The sequence below is a fragment of the Atta cephalotes genome (genome assembly GCF_000143395.1).
Source record: "Atta cephalotes unplaced genomic scaffold scaffold00006, whole genome shotgun sequence".
Classification (NCBI taxonomy): domain Eukaryota; kingdom Metazoa; phylum Arthropoda; class Insecta; order Hymenoptera; family Formicidae; genus Atta; species Atta cephalotes.
The window spans coordinates 3,851,233-3,868,658 of NW_012130070.1; the positions used below are offsets into that span (position 1 = coordinate 3,851,233).

Here is a 17,426-nt window from a genome sequence, read left to right on the forward strand (position 1 = left end):
TATATATATATATATATATATATATATATATATATATATGACATTGTAATAATATGTAATAATGTGCCAATGATAATAAATCGTCTATGTAAATCCTACTTATACTATCATCTTTAGGATCCCTTTAAAAAAATTTTTGGCGATAAAAGTCTTTTTTTTAAATGAAATAATAAAATAATGTTCAATCATTAACATAATGATAAAATTGTTAATTTTTAATGATGTTAAAATATATTAAAGAGAAAAACACTAAGTTTTTTCAAGTTACCTTTTATTAAATGAATTAATTTTTTACATTTATAATATAATACATTTTGTAATATATTCAAATGACATTAAAAACAGTACATAATACCTTCTTTGCGTAAGGATCTGTCTAATCATTTCAATATCTATTATTTTTGTATATTGTAGACTACATTTAGTAAGACGAAGATTGAATAGATATATTAAATATACGCACTATCTTGTGTTGAGGTCTGTCTAATCTTTTTATTTATTACTCTTATAGCGTTTTCGCTATAATCCCATGCGGGTTTGCGCCAACTTGAGTTGGATTAAGTTCTACTATTGATTGACATTATATGTTCTGTCAATAGGCCAGCACAAAGTGGCGGATTTACACATTTTTTCACCCTAAACTCTATATTTCTTGACGTCCCTTTAAAACAAATGAACAATAAAAAATAAGATTATCGAAAGGTATCACTTTTTCATCAAAACGTCAAAATTTTATTTCATGCGCCAAAGCACTACTTCAATGCCATATTGGCAAAAATGCGTCACAACTGGCAATCCTGCATAAATGTAAAATTAATTTTTCATTCGTTCTATTTCGAAGAATTCTGTAATAGTTGAACTGTGCAATATGTTAAAGTGAAACAAACTATACCTGTATTTAACTTACTACATCAGTGTACACCAATTCAGAATTTGGTGAAAAAAGAAACGATCTTTTGATTTTGGTCCCTAGAAGGATAGTGCCTTATAGGCTTCTATCTAAATCCGTCACTGACAGTACGAGACGTCATTAATCCAATCAAGGTTGGATTAACCAACCAACCAAAGTTGGTGCAAATGCGACCGAAAACGCTACTAGTATATTGTAAACTCTATTTAGTAAGTAAACTTTATTTAGTAAGGCGAAGATTTAATACATTACATATCAGAAAAAGAGAGCTTTTCTCTTTAATATATTTTTAGATCATTAAAATTGATGATTTCTCATCATTAATATAAATATTTACCATTCATTTTACTATTTCAATTTAAAAAAATGACTTCCTTAGAAGTTGTCAAAAATCTCTTTAAGAGTTTTTATTTTAACGAAGCGTGTTATAAAAGTTTAATCGAAATTGGAGGTAGTCGGTTTTAGAAAATTTATCCGAAGATATTTAAGGTATTTAATTATAACAGTTGTTGAAACACTCCACACGCATGCACGCATGCACGCACGCATGCACGCGTATATAAATCAGAAAAAAAAATCTGTCGTCAAGAATTTTTTATATTCCGCGTTATGAGTAACTCTCAAAAAATTGGAATTATTTGATAGTGTTGATTTTGTCCACACACATTTTCATTGAGTTTATAAAATTTTATTAATAATTAATTGACTTAAAACATTCCATAAAACATATGTTATAACGTTTTTCACTGGGAGAACTGGTGCGCACTGACTGCATACTCGTCACGGGCAACATTTTTCACTGGGCGTTTTCAGTGCACACGAAAATGGTGCGTGTTATTCATTAGGAATCCTAGTGTCAAATTTTTCACGTTAGTACAAGAATTTGACACGAGTTCCGAGAGACGATGCTAGATCAGTTCATTATGACTGCGCGGGATGTACAATTAGCATTTGAACTGCTGAATTTACTTTCTTCATCTAGCAGTGATAAAGAAGAATTATTCCTCAAAAATAATCCACCATTTGGAAAATTCCAAAGAACAAAAATTTTATAAAGTATATAACCTTACGGATAAGGTAAGTACATATAACTTATGTTTTCATTATTTTTGCATATTATGGTTCCATGAAACATTACATGAAACAATATCTCAGTAAAAATTTTTCATATATGAACACACATAAATGCATATAAAATTATGTATAAAATGTGTCCGTGGACATATGATATATAGATATATATACGTATATATCCATAGTCAGTCTTTCTTTTGTAAAAATATAAAAAAAATAACAATAATGAGAAAATGTAAAAAAATTAAAAAGATCATTTTCGCAATTTATTTTATTAATTATTTCTTACATTTTTTTCTCATTATTATTATTTTTTTTTATCATACTAAACAATAATTTTACAAAAGAGAGATAAATGGACATATGAAATATGTCGTATTATAAAGTGTCTGGAATTTCGGGAACGTGTAGGGAATCGATAAACTAAGAAAAATATCCTGTGCTTGTTTTTGCTTCGATTTGAAAAAAATAGCAAAAAAGACAAAATGTAAATGCTTCATTCTTGCACTGCCTCTAAAGTATTATCGTCGCTAAAATCCTACATGAAAATAATAATAATAACTCTGTTTTCAGGTGAAAATTTTTTGTTTTTTTTTTAACTAGTGAGACCATTTTTTTTACCCGACAAACTAAATGCAGCCAGAAATTTTATGCATACAGATTAAATGCATACAGATGTTTTGGAGATTTCTCTTATTAATATTTAGAAGACCTGCAGCAACAGATTGTAGTTTCAATGCGATGGGTGTCCAGCTTATGGCAAAACTATTTGAGCTTGGCTAGACAGACATTTTCCACAACGATTGGAGGAGTAGTAATACCTTAGTAACACTCTCGTGGCAACCTCATGCAGTGTCTGTTGCCACTGAGTTTTTATTGCATACTCAGTGCGGCCAGTGAAAAACGCTATTAGTTTTATCACAAAAGCAGCTAAAAAAATGAATAATATATATATTTATTTATATTATTTATATTTATATATTATTATTATATATATATTTATTTGATATATATTTCATATATATATATTATATATATGTATATATTTATATATATTATATATTTATATATATTATATTATATATATGTATATATATATTTTTTTTTAATAATAATATAACGTAATGATAAAATGATCAGTGTAATCGAACTTAATAAATAAATTATAATTAAAATTTTAATACATTTATTAAAAATAAAAAAAAACAAATAATGAATATTTTGAAACCACTTCCTTCTTCAATCCTTCTTCAATTCAACAATAAAGTTAAAAATTTTTTTTTATCGATACATAAATTAATTAATGGAATTAACGATATAATAAAAAATGAATAACAATTAAAATTGCTTGAAACCTTGTTACAATAGATACATACTGAGATTAACTTCTAATTAAAATGTTCTAATTAAAATGTGGAATCTTGTTTCCAATGTGTGAATAATACATTAGTCCAGTGTTTTGATCATCAAATTTTCATTGTCAAGCGAACATAAGTTGACAATCTGCAAATATATTTAACCGTAAGATTTAACGAGTAAGATTGAAACAAGGTTTCAAGCAATTTTTCTGTTATATTTCTTATCACCATTAATATAATTCCATGAATTCCATGAATAATCTATTATAAAAATAATAATCTATTATGTATATTATATGTGTCGATAAGAAAAATTTTCTACTTTATTGCTAAATTTGCTGAAGGATTCGTGGTTCCGAAACGTTCATTGTTCATTTTTTTATTATTTTTAATAAATGTATTAAAACTTTAATTATAATTTCTTTACTGAGTTCGATTGTTAACTGTTTTATCATATATTTTGCTTTGCAATATGAGCGAATTCGACAATAATATATAATGATAATATATATAGTTATAATATAATATTATGTGTCTCTGTACAGGGTGATTCAGATCACCCGCAAGAGAAGACACATATTTCTCACAAAAAAGTGAGTTAAAAATCAATAATAAAATGTTATAATATCAATAGTTTTTAAACGGTGATCCTTTAAAAACGTCCAATTATGGAACATGAAAATGACGGCGTCAAGTGCGGCGTAACTAAGCGATTAGCCGCTGTTATGTGCACATAACAATTGTTAAATCACGTTTTTAACATAAAGTTTTCTACACATGTTTTTCTGAATATTCCTTATTCTACAATCTTATTTCCGGCTATTCTTTTTATTTGTTTCACCTATCATTTTTCCTTTTTTTTATTTACTCTGAAGACCCCTTTGAAATTCAGTCTTACAAATATTTTATGACCCATTTCCAAACGGATTCTAGGGTCATCGTCATATATCTTTATCCCTATCACGTATTTTTGATATGAAAATCTCACGTTATCTCACATTAGAATTTATAGGAAACTCTACTGCTTTAGTCGAAGTAAAGATCCTTCTAGTTCTGATTAAGTCAATCTACTCTCGTAAACTGAACTTGCAACATAATCCTAACTTCGTCTCTTGTTAACGTTGAATAAAGCCCGTTCTGAAGTCAGTCGAACCTTATAATATTTTATAACATATTGCGATGCTTTGTGCTCGTAACCGCGCAGACACTTTGACGAATACCGTTAAACGGCACGTTATCAAACGAATATTACAAAGATTCGTGAAATCTCTATTATTAATGCGCATGTAAATTTTTCTAATATTGTGACAGAAAAGAAATTTTGGAAATATCTATCAATTGATGTTTTAATATTATTTGTTTAAATAATTTAACTTTAAATTAAATATTGATTTTATAAATTTATATTTTATAAATTTATTTGTTTTTATTATTTAAAATATATTTCAAAAATCCTTTTTACGGATATAAATGACGTTGTATCGAATTTGCAATTGACTTCTCATCAATCGGATTCAATTTAAGAATACCGCAGTAAATGTTAAGAGATTTCACGAATCACTGCAATACTCATTCGAGTCCATGCCGTTTAACAATATCCATCAAAACATTCGCACGACTGACCGCTTAATTGCGAGATGGTTCCTTTTATCTACAAATCGATTGTCTACAGCATTTGCCTACATCACTTTTATCGATAGTTTATTTGCGCACAAAAATTCTTATTTACAGCTCAATTAATTTTACAAACAAAAATTTCAGAGAAACCTACATGAAGTGCCTACATGTATTATTATCTACAATTCGATTGTCTACATACATTATTGCTTACAGCTCGATTGCCTACATGTATTATTGCTTACAGCTCGATTGCTTATATGTACTATTCTCTGTTTTAAACAAATTCTCTGTTTTAAACAAATTCTCTGTTTTAAAATAAAAATTCTCTGCTTAAAAGATACAAATTATTTTTTTATTTAACTTAACCTTAATTTTATATTTGTGCGCAGATATCAAGCTGTAGATAATAATTTTGTGCACAAACGAACTGTCGAAAAAATGTATCAAACCGTGTCCAATCGTGTGTAAGAAAATCTCGGCGACCACCACTGCTTAGATGGAGCGTCACTGCCGCGCGGGCTCGAATGGAACCAATAGCGGCTGACAGATCACGCATGATGCGAATATTCCGGAGCATTCGAGCAGCGCAAGTCGGAGCGAATCGTAAACGAATCGTGGGACAAATAAGTCCTACGTAAGCAACAGTAGTTTATTTGTTTTTATTACTTAAAATATATTTCAAAAATCCTTTTTACGGATATAAGATTCTTTCGCGCTCCGTTAAATTGTATATCGTACAGTAGAGAATAAATGTATTCATGGACTTGAACTCAAACAGCTATTCTAATCTGATCCTCTCTCCTTCCCTGACACAATCTTTCGCGTCTAGTCGGCCGCGCTCGCCAGCGTGCATCATTGGCGACGTCCTGGGCACGGAAGAACGAAGTGAAACTTTACAGTGTGCAAAGTAACGATAAAAATAACTGTAAAATTTATTATCGTTATAAAAAAATGTAATTACATTATCGTTACAATTAAAAAAAAGTAAGGCAGTAAAGTTATCAAAAAAATAACTTGTAATTGTAACTTCGTTACAAGTAATACGAGTTGCTCCCATTCCCTGCATTAGAGATCGTAACATCATAACGTAAGCAACAGTCAATCCAACATGTTTATCTTGTCCACAACCTTTAAGAGGCTATAAGCCGTTAAAAAAAAACTTTAAAAATTAACTAATCACAATTGAATATGAGAAAAATAATCGACTGAGATCGATTGAGGTCAATTTCTTACAGCTTACGACTTAGAGTCTCTTAAAGCAAGGTTATGAATACCCTTGTCCCATCTGTTGCCCCCTCCCCATCTATCATGTCGAGATAAAAAAAACGCATAGCTCAGAATTTAAAACAATTTAAAGAGCTTCCAAACTCGCAAAAAAATTTTTTTGAGCTCGTTCCGATTAGCAGGAATTTTATGGTCTGTTTTCTGTTCCTGCACTAGACTGCACTAGAAGGCTCTTTCTCGCTTTCAACAAATATCAAACATACCTATTTCATTTTAAGTTCCAAAAGTGTACACTGGTTCAACCATAGAAAAGGAACCTTTAATTTAAAGGTGGGAATCACTCAGCCTCCCCCCCCCCTCCCATCCTTTAAAATTAACAATAGAAAACTCCTAGGCTCAGAATTAGAAGCTCTATTTGAACTCTTAAATCAGTGCTCTTCCGATTTCTATCCGATCTCTTTCGAGTTCTATCCCTTATCCCCAAAACAATCCCAAAACTAATCTACACTCAAGAAAGTAAGTTCCCATTGAAAATGAGATTACATTTAAAACTTCATTAATGAATATGATTCTGGCATAATTTGGTACAAAAATATATAATCCTTAATTTTTGAGCTATGGTATAACCCCTTAGCAGGAAAACCACTCCTTGCCCTTTTTACGCAAGAAAAACCTATGTTCCAGAATAAAAAATTAAATCATTTTATGACAGGAAATTATCTGCTAATTTAGGAACTCGCGAAACAAATCGATTTTTGAGCTACAACTCCTTGCAGGAAAATCATCTCCTATCCTTTTAAGAAGTTGCAGCTAAAAAATTAAGGACTATTTTTGTCCGTGTGTTCGTCTGTGGCGCGCCGAGAGTGAACGAGACAGCGAGTCCTTCTCACACTAATCACTTGTTTCAAGCGACCGAAAATGCTTTCTCGGCCGCTCGGCAGCCCTAGACATCAATAAGAGGCGAAGGGCATTCTAAATAACATGTAAGTTTTAATAAATTGTAGTAATAGTGTACTCCTCCCATTAATCCAGAATAATATAAATCATGTTAAAACGCAACATTTTACGAAATATTTAATTGTTTACGACTTTTCATACGCGTTATATAGTATATCTCTCCTTCATAAACTCGAATAGCAAGAATAGTTCAGTAGAATTTTACCGGAAAAAAATATATTAAATTATAAACTAGCACTTTCTCTTCACGAAAGTCTCGAAAGAAATGCGTATGTTTGAGACTTGTGAAGAAAATATGCGAAAAAAATCGAATAGTTGCAAAAAGCACGTTTTTCGCTTATAAAACGAAAGATATTGATTGTATAGAAAAAAATTCGGTATAAAAAATATAGATATTTGAAATACCTATAAAATGAGACGTGGAATATTAAAATTTCGATTTATCAGTTCAGTAAAAAAAATAAAAAACACTGAAAAAGGCTTTTTTTCACTCGCTTTCATTGAGATTTAAACATAAAACTTTGAAATTCTCGTAAAATGTAATCCTCATAATGACAAATAAATCAAGCCCTGAAATGTTCATTAGTTTTTGCAAAAAGCCATTTGTTCACTAAAAATCTGTCTGCGGAAAACTTAATTTCTTCATCTTTGAGTAATCGCATAGCAATTTACAGAGATAATTTTTCTTCTTCAAGAGTTGCACTATCATTTAATAATAAACGATTTTTTGTAATTAAACTATTATAAAACGACTTTAAAAAGTGGATAGTCGTTTTCCGTATAAAAAAATAGAAATAATTTCGTTAATATGCATCGTATCAAATAGCCGTGCGAAGCATTTGAAATCTGATATTTTTCTACGAATTTAAAAAAAATTATCCTCCGATTATTAGGAGCCGAGATAATAATTTTTTTTCAAAAAATCATTGTAGCTCTAATTTTTAAGATTAAGAGTTCCGTCTGACATCAATTTATCAAAGAAAAACTGAATTAATGCTATTAAAAAATCTCGAATTGTAACCATGAAATTTTTAGTTTAAGAAATTATTTCTTTCTTGAATTTTTATTTTATTATTAAAAAAATCACGTTTGAGTATGGAACGCATGATTATCAAATTTAAGTCATTACATTAGCTATGTTTCTTTATTTTCTTTATTATGCTGTAAAAAGTGTCCAATTGGACAATTAAATGTACGGAATTATTAATACAAAATTTTTGTTGTGAATTTAATTGCAGATACAAATATGACTTATGTAAACAAGTAATTAATAAGTAATTTGTCAAATGTTAGCGCAACTGTTAAAGATATAACACTAACTTTCGCAAATATAAAAGTAAATTAGTATTATATAGTGTATTAAATTAGTGTTATGAAAAATATATTTTGCAATTATATTCAACAGTTACATTAATATTTGGCAAATTATTTATTTACATATATCATATTTACATCTTCAATTAAATTCACAAAAATAATTTTATACTGATAATTCTATACATTTAATTGTCCAATGGGACACTTTTTAGCATGTTAAATAAAGAAACATAGCTAAAGTGACTTAAATTTGTTAATCAGAATGCACTTCATACTCAAACGTTTCAAATTTTTTTTTAGTAATAAACTTGAATAAACTTTTTATTTTTTTCGCAGGCAAGCACACGGACATGGGCTCATGCCCTTGTTGTGTATTACAGCGCCGCACGATAAATAGCCGAACTTATAGGCGTGAAAAAGTGACGTTTTGACGACGAAATTTATGTTGCGTCTCATTTCGTTACTATTTGCTTAATTGTGAAAATGTGACTTGTCTCATACTTATCAAATTATCTAAAAACTAAAAGTTATTTTGGAATTTTATATGTAAAAGCGTATATTTTACTCGTTTCAACAACCGGATTGTGTATTTCTACCGAATATAAGCTCAATTTATATACTTTTTATGATCATTTACTGACTTTCAAGGGAGGAAAGGACTGTTTTCATCGATTTTTACAAGTGTTTTAAAGTGATCTCGTCATTTCGTTTCATCCAAATTGTCTTTATTTAAAAATGGCACGCAACATAAATTAACGTGTCATTCTTCGCTTCGACGTCACAATTCCAACATGGCCGCTGCGACTAGTCAAGAGCCTTCTGGGTCTAGGAGCGATTTTTATTGTTAATTTCCATTTGTTAATTTTAAGGAGAAGGAGGGGACTGAGTGGACTCCCATCTTTAAATTAAGATTCCTGTTAATTGGGACGAGCTGAAAAATTTTTTTTTTACAGAGTTTGGAAGCTTATAAATTGCTCCAAATTCTGAACTATACAGTTTTTCGAAATGGTGGAGGGTCAGCTGGGCAAGATTATGAATGAGGTAGTTGATTTTCTTACTACTTATATCTTAATTATTTAAGTTTTTTTTGTGTGCCATGATCTTTAAGTGAGGAGCACAGACTCTTGTATAATACATGTAATGAATGTATTAGAAAATGAATTAATCAAAGTCCTTTGTTTTCTTCTTTTTCATGAAGAATTCTCTCATGAAGATTGATCGAATTTCTTATACCTTATGTATTACAAGTTGTACAGAGTCTGTGCTTTCCGCCATAAGCGGGGATGTAAAGAGTAAGATTTTATAGGTTCACAATTTTTCCGTAAATCGAGAACCGATTAAATCTCAGAAACTATGAAAGATCGCTTACATATGAAAGAAAAGTTTCTCAAGTTCATGAGCAATAACATATATCAAAATCGAAGTCTGTCTGAGTTTGTTCTCTAACTAAATTTTTTTATTGAAATTATACACTTTAAAGCTCCTGAGTAATCACTTCAGCCATATTGAATCGTGACGTAAGCGAGAAATAACACGTTGAATTTTCTTGCATATCATTTATAAATAAAAAGAATTTGAATGAAACAAAATAATTAGATCGTTTTAAAACACTTGTAAAAATGGACGAAGACTCTCCTTGTCTTCTCTGATAGTCAGTAAAGAGTCGAAAAAGATTCGTGAAATGAAAATAGGCATTGAGTAAAAACTAGTAAATGCACTTTACGTGCCTTTTATTAACTATTTACTGATTGTCAAGAGAGATAAGGATAGTTTTCGTCCATTTTTACAAGCATTTTAAAGCAACGTTATCATCTCATTTCATCCAAATTTTCTTTATTTACAAATGGCAAGAAAAATCAATGTGTCGCTTATGACACATTTCTCAATATGGAGTGAATATTCAGGAGCTTTAACTGTAAATATCTTAAAAATTATAAGAGACTACCTAATTGTTAAAACAAAGTGTCTCAGAATCAAGACTTTGACAACATATCTCAAAATCAAGATCATCTGAGCTGTTTTTATAAAGAATTATCTTTTTCTCTATGATGAAAATAGAATACAATTTAATATTCAAATGTATTCAAATGTATTTAAAAGTGTGAGACAGATAAATTCCAATTTTATGAAAATTACTCTTATACGTGAAATATCTTTATATCTTTTTTGTTTTTTAAATATTGAGATAAAAAAAATAGAACATATCTCCTCAACAGCATAATTTACAACAAAACTATCAAGCTTTAAATAAATATTATGTAGAATGGAATAACTGTAATTAAAATATTTGTAAACATAATAGGATGTCCTAAAAAGATTTATATCAATATCAATATGTTCAAGTTTTATACAATACAACAAAAATCTGATAATTTAAACAAACTGACAAGGGAAACATCAAAATGAGCAATCTCCGTTTTAGCTAAATTGTGTTTGTGAGTGTAGTGTGTTTGCGTGCGTGCGTACATGCGTGTCTGTGTTCAGCCCTTCAACTAAAGTGAGAAGCACAGACTTTTGCGTAATGCATAATTTCCATAAGAAAATAAACCAATCAAAATTCTTTATTTCCTTTCTTTTCATAAAATAAAAGATTCTGATTGGTTAATTTTCTTATGCTTTATGCGTTATGTGTTATGTAAGAGTCTGTGCTCTTAGGTTAATTCGTGTTATAGACTTTCTACAATAAGTTATTGCTTAAGTTTTAAATCTTAAATTATAAGAAATTAACCAATCACAATTGAATGTAAGAAGAATAATCGATTATGATTAACCAATTTCTTATAGCTTAAAGCTTAGGCAATGACTTATTATAGAAAACCCGTTAAAGTTATAAGATGCGTCTCGCAAGCATTCGCGAGAGTAACGCCGGTGTTAAAACCGATGTTAGATGTCCTGTAAATATCCCTTAACCTAAGAATAGTCGCACTATGGTCATTTTGTCGTACACTTCCGTTTTCTATTTATATCTTTCAATTTATTGGCACAATTATATTTTTACATAAATGTTTGTTAATGTTTTTTTGTATGCGAAAATAGATTACATAAACATATTTATTTATTGTATATAAAATTTAATATGTTTGTAACGATTTAAAAGATAACGCGCGCACTTAGTCTTCTTTTTTTTCGTTTATTGGCTTTCGTACCCAGCCCGACCACGATCTAGTCATAAACTATTTCAAAAATGCAGGCACAAAGAAAGAAACAATCAAAAAGAAGGAAACAAACACGAAAAACTCGGCAAAACTTTGACAAAAATTAGGGTGAGTCGCCTCGGATTAGGTAACACCTAAGCCGAGACAGAAACGTCCGTCTCGGTACGCAATAGTATAAACTTATTTACGTTAGTATAATTACATTAGTATAATTAATGTTTGTAGTCTCATTTTCTTATTAATTATTATTTATAATAATAATCATATCATTATAATCATATATGTATTCTAGTTAAAACACATATATGTGTGAAAATATATTTCAGTCAAAATGACCAGGACGTGCCTACTAATGTTAGTTTTGAGACGCACCTACTCCCGAATTAATACCGATGTTATTAAAACCATTTTAAATCTAAACCTCTTCTGAAATAGATTTAGCGTTATTAAACCGTTTTAAGAAAGCCGGTATAAATGGTCTTCAATCGGTTTAATGTATCAAAATTCGATGTTACCAACTTTAGATGTTAAGATTAAGAAATGACAAAGGATATTTCGTCTCAGGTTTCAAGTTCTATAAAATTACTTTATGTTTGGTTGGGATAAAATGCGCCTAATCGTGTAAACAGGCACCAACACTTTTAATTAAAACGGTTTTTACTAAACGGTTTTACCAGTGCATGCAAACAGTCTGTGTTTAGCAGTGGTTTTTAGTGTTCAACCTTGCAAGAGATAGTGTTGCAATATGTTAATTAAAGACATATGTATATACGTTTAAGTGAGACAGAATGATAATGTAAAAAATGAATTAAAGATGTTGTCGACTTTTTTCATTTAGAATTTAAAAAGTCTGTACTATCGACATCGATCAAGTTCGACCGTCACTCCAATATTACCTTAAAAAGTGCATCCTATAACTTTAACACGAATTAATCGGAGAACTGAACTTATTATATGATTGTATGAATTTATTAATTCTACATCGTTAACTGGCTAATTTAATCTTTCGTGATGACCTGGAGTTCAGGGGACATCCAAAAAAGATATAAGACTTTATATTTCTAAGATCTTTTTTTAAACGGGACTTAAACTGCCATTTATTCGAACTTCAAAATAATCTTTTTTGTGCAACCTTCAATTGCATGTTTCTTGAATGTTAGCCTTTGGGATTGTTTTTAAATATGTTAAAATTAAAAAGTTTAAAAAGCCACATGCTGCATAGTGCATTTCCATATTTTACAATGTTTAAAATATGTTCATTAATTTTGGCGATTTTAAAGAACAAAAGATGTAAATATGGCAATCAATTAAAATATTGAGGTCATTTTACCTCCTGTGCGACTAACATAAAATTCTCAGGAGAATTGTGACCACGAAGGCTTAAAATAATATAATCTGATTAGTAAAACAGTAAAAAAAATATTAGGAACACCGGCCAATGTGAATGGTATGTGCAATTGAACTATATGCAAGAGCGCCTTATTATACATGTATATACAGGGTATCCCATAATTAATAATCGAAATTTTAATAACATATTCCTAACTTAAAAATGAGATAAAAATCCTAATAAAATGTTGAGTCTATAATAGTTTTTTAATTAATAGCGATTAATGTTAACTAATTACAGAGCTGATATTTCGCACGCGTAGTACATCACACAAGTGAATGTTTATACGCCTATGTTCACCCTACGTGAGATTGAAGTAAAAACGTATACAATAATGTTGAAATACTTCACTAATCATGTTTAAAAAAATAATTACATGTGCAACATACATAAAAATATTACAGGACATATAACATAAAAATATTACACGATAAATATTACAGGAAAAATAATAAATATGTATAACGAATTATTTTAAATATGTATAACGAATTAATTTAAAAACTATTATAGCCTCAACATTTTGGATTTTTGTCCTATTTTTAAGTCAGGAATATATATTTAAAATTTCAATCACAAATTGTGGGATACCTAATACATAATAAGAAAATGGAAAGTTACTTTTTAAAAGTAACAAGTTACAGTTATTCGTTACTAAGTAGAAAAAGTAACAAGTTACCATTACTAGTTATCGAGTTTAGAAGTAACTCATTGTAGTTACCGTTACTTGAGAAAATAACTTTTCATTATTTTTCCGTTACTTTTTTAAAATCGACCACCAATCGCAGCAAATAGATGCCTAGGGACTTTCTAATCTTAAGCGCTATGGCTTGTGTCCAATCGAATCGTGTCCAATCGTGTATAAAATAAGTATAAAAGTAACTATAAAATTCGTTACTGTTACCAAAAAAATGTAACTACATTATCGTTGCAGTTACCAGTAAAGATATCTAAAAAAAAGTAACTTCTATCTGTAACTTTGTCGTAAGTAATGAGTTAGTTCCATTCCCTGATAATGTATTATTATATATGTACACACATAATATAATTCAGCTAAATCGAAGATTAGTTATCTTAATATTCCCCTTGTAAGATTAGAAATTTAAAAAAATAGACAATATTTTTTTAGTATAAAGTTTTGTTACTACAATGCAACTACTTTTTGAAACATCTTCTATTATTTGTCAAATTAATAATTATACATTTAAAATAAATAATAATTTGGGAATCACTAATTTATCTTTAAATATATAACAAATACAAAGAGAGGGAAAAATTACCCAGTTTTTATTGGGATTCGGTCGTCGTATTTTGTTCAGCCAGCCCTCGATAAAGCGCAAAAAACCGTCCATCAATGATGCTTGTTCAGCATTACTAAGCGTAGTGTATATATCACATCTTGGAGAACCTTCTAAAATTTTGCGAGTCGCAGGATTATTATATGGTAACAGAAATACTCGAAATCTCCAATATTTGAGAGCCTGAAAGAAAATATATTTAAGATCCTAAAATAAAATGAAACATCTAAGTTATTATCTTAATAATACAAAAACCCAGACTTTTAGAAATCGACTCACTTCCACTAAAGCAAAATCAGTATGACCTCGTGTGCAAATGTAATGATCCAGATAATTCCAGTTATAAGTCTCAAGTTTTTCTGTGGTAAAAGACACACGCGAGACTTCATACGTATCATGATGCGGAGCATGAAATCGATATTGATAATGAATATTAAAGGGTGGATAAGGATGCCTGCAAACATAATTATTACTAATATTTGTTGTATGTTAGAATTTATGTGTTTGTGTAATGTGTTTCATTGAAAAAAACGTTAATTATAATTAAAATTTACTTACATGTTTTTTTTATGTATTAAATACAAGTTTATATCTTATTTTCAATATATTAATCCATTAGAAAGTTTTAGAAAAGGTTTAGAAAAGTTTTATATGCAAGAAAATAAAATAAATTGTATACACATATAATTTAATTTAATTATAAAATGATATTAAATAATAATCATAGACAAAATTAATTTTGAACCGTACGGTTGAAAAACTAAAAATTAAATACATAAAGAAATGTATTAAATTTCAATGCAATTATTAATTAGTTGAAAAAAAATTTCAATATCAAATTATAAATTATAAAAATAAATTATAAAAATAAATATTATATATTTACCGTGGACGGTATCTTGTAACTGTTATAGAATTATCAAACAGTGATATTTTATGAAAAATTCTTCCAATACTAAGTAGATATTCTTCTTTAGGTTCGGATTCAGTCTGTCTGCCACGCATTACTGTACTAATTGCTGGAACGGTATTGCTACCAGCGGCATTATTTTGATTCTTGTTAAGTGATGGTAAAATAATTAGCTGGAAACCCTTAATATAATATGATCTTCGTGATTATTCCAAAACACACATAGATTAATTACATAAAAATTACATAAAAATACATAAAACTAAGTGCTTTATTTATACTTGTGCCAAACGCTGTGAGACCAACTCTTTAAATACTTCGACAGTTGTAAGCGGCTTTTTATATATTGCTCGTTGTTGAGCAAAATCAGCGTTAACATCATCTGGAAGAAGATTGTAGTCCGATACAACATAATCGTTTTGTAAACTCCGTTTATCTGGGAAGTAATCAGTAGTGATGGGCAGGCACGCAGGAATTGTCAAAGATTTCCAGTCGACTCCTATTTTGAATAAGAGTTTAAAGTAATTGAAGCGATTAAAAACATCATTTTACATATATACAAGAAGAAATAGATAAATTGTTAATTTTATAACGATAATTTTATTCAGAAACATTTTTTCTAGCTTCAACATTCTCTTGCTTCTATTTTTATTTGATATCTATTTCTTTCTTAATCACAGAGAATAGATGCTCGATATCACTTGTGGAAAATAAGTAGAAATTAAAAAAATCGAAGCATTATTTTATATTTTTATAATAATCATCATTTTATATTTTGATCTCGATTGTATAAAATAGTCTTTATAAGAAAATGCAACTTTAATACTGAGAAATATTAGATTATTGAGAAAATTACTACATTATCGATTTAATATCCCCTTACAAATAATATTTAGTCTTGTCTTTAAGCAGAAACTGCTGATACATAAGTCTTCATGACACAGAATGTTTTATAGTACATATATTAATAGTAACATAACATTTTTCAAAAAATTAGTTATAAAAATTAGTTTCAAAAATTAGTTTCTAGTAAAAAATTTATTTTTAACAAAAATTATATTATGATTTATATAATTTGTTTATATATAGGAATTTATTATATTCAAAAATTCTTTGAAAAATATTCTGTACACTCAGTTCAATTTTCATATTAAATAAATCCATATTGATAAATTTAATGATTGTTTAAATTAGGGGACCCTCTCCTCCTCCCCCCCCCCCTCCGATGATCTTGATGTTGACATATATTATCAAAATCATGACTCTAAATGACTTCCAATAGATTTTAGCTGTTGCTCATTATTCATTAAAAAGTTAATTCAAAGTTAATAATTATTTCATCCGCTTTGCGCGAAAAAATAGACAAGAGCGGTCGATATTTTTCTATGCGTAACAAGATCCATCACATCTTCCCCTCTATATAGGGATATTTGATTTTGCATGCAAAGCGATTCCAATTCTCCCTGACTAAGGGGGAATCTAATTTTTCAAATGAGCTCCATCTCACTTCTTCCCCCTGCCTAGAAGTGTTTAACTTTCTACACGAAGCAAGATCCACCCACATAAAAAGTCGTTACGCCATTGGATAAGAGTAGAAGTGGAGTTTCATGCGAAAAGTCAGATATCCTTAAGTAATGAGGAGATAAAGTGGATCTCGCTTCGCATGGAAAATCATTCCCCTAATCGGTTTATACTTCTCGCCATACTCCCCCCCCCCCCAAGCCTAGACATTTGAGTTTTCACGCAAAACAGAAATAATTACCAACTTTAATTGTTACTAACGAAATTTTTAACGAATAACGAGCGATGGCTAAACCTGTAGGAGGTCACTCAGAATCATGATCTTGACAACATATTAGGTGTGGGAAAAAGTTCGTGGTGTTTTTTAATGCCATAACGGGAAAAACGCCACGAATTTTTTCTCATACCTAATATGTCAAGATCATCGAGAAGAGGTCCCTTAATCTAAATAATTATCATACATTTAATTATATTAAATAAAGGCACTATATACGCGTTCATGTTTTGTAAACTGTAATTTATATCTGATAAAAATTAAAGGTTTTCTTTCTCTAAATACATGCATTTAATTATTAGTCATAATGTGCTGAATAACAAATAATTTATACTGATATACCAATTTTGATTATTAAGTCACATGTGATACTACATATATATATATATATATATATATATATATATATATATATATA

The 17,426-nt window shown here is 29.2% G+C and overlaps 1 protein-coding gene across 1 annotated transcript in view; it reads right to left on the minus strand.

Moving 5' to 3' along the window:
* The window catches only part of LOC105626681 (DEP domain-containing protein 5), a 71,705-nt gene that overhangs the window by 33,664 nt on the left and 20,615 nt on the right, over positions 1–17,426 (minus strand). Inside the window, exons 11-14 of the mRNA XM_012207976.1 lie at positions 15,495–15,712; positions 15,190–15,395; positions 14,583–14,757; positions 14,286–14,486 (exon numbers count right to left, since the gene is read on the minus strand). Coding sequence (XP_012063366.1) covers positions 14,286–14,486; positions 14,583–14,757; positions 15,190–15,395; positions 15,495–15,712 — 800 coding nt within the window. The remainder of the gene's footprint in view (positions 1–14,285; positions 14,487–14,582; positions 14,758–15,189; positions 15,396–15,494; positions 15,713–17,426) is intronic.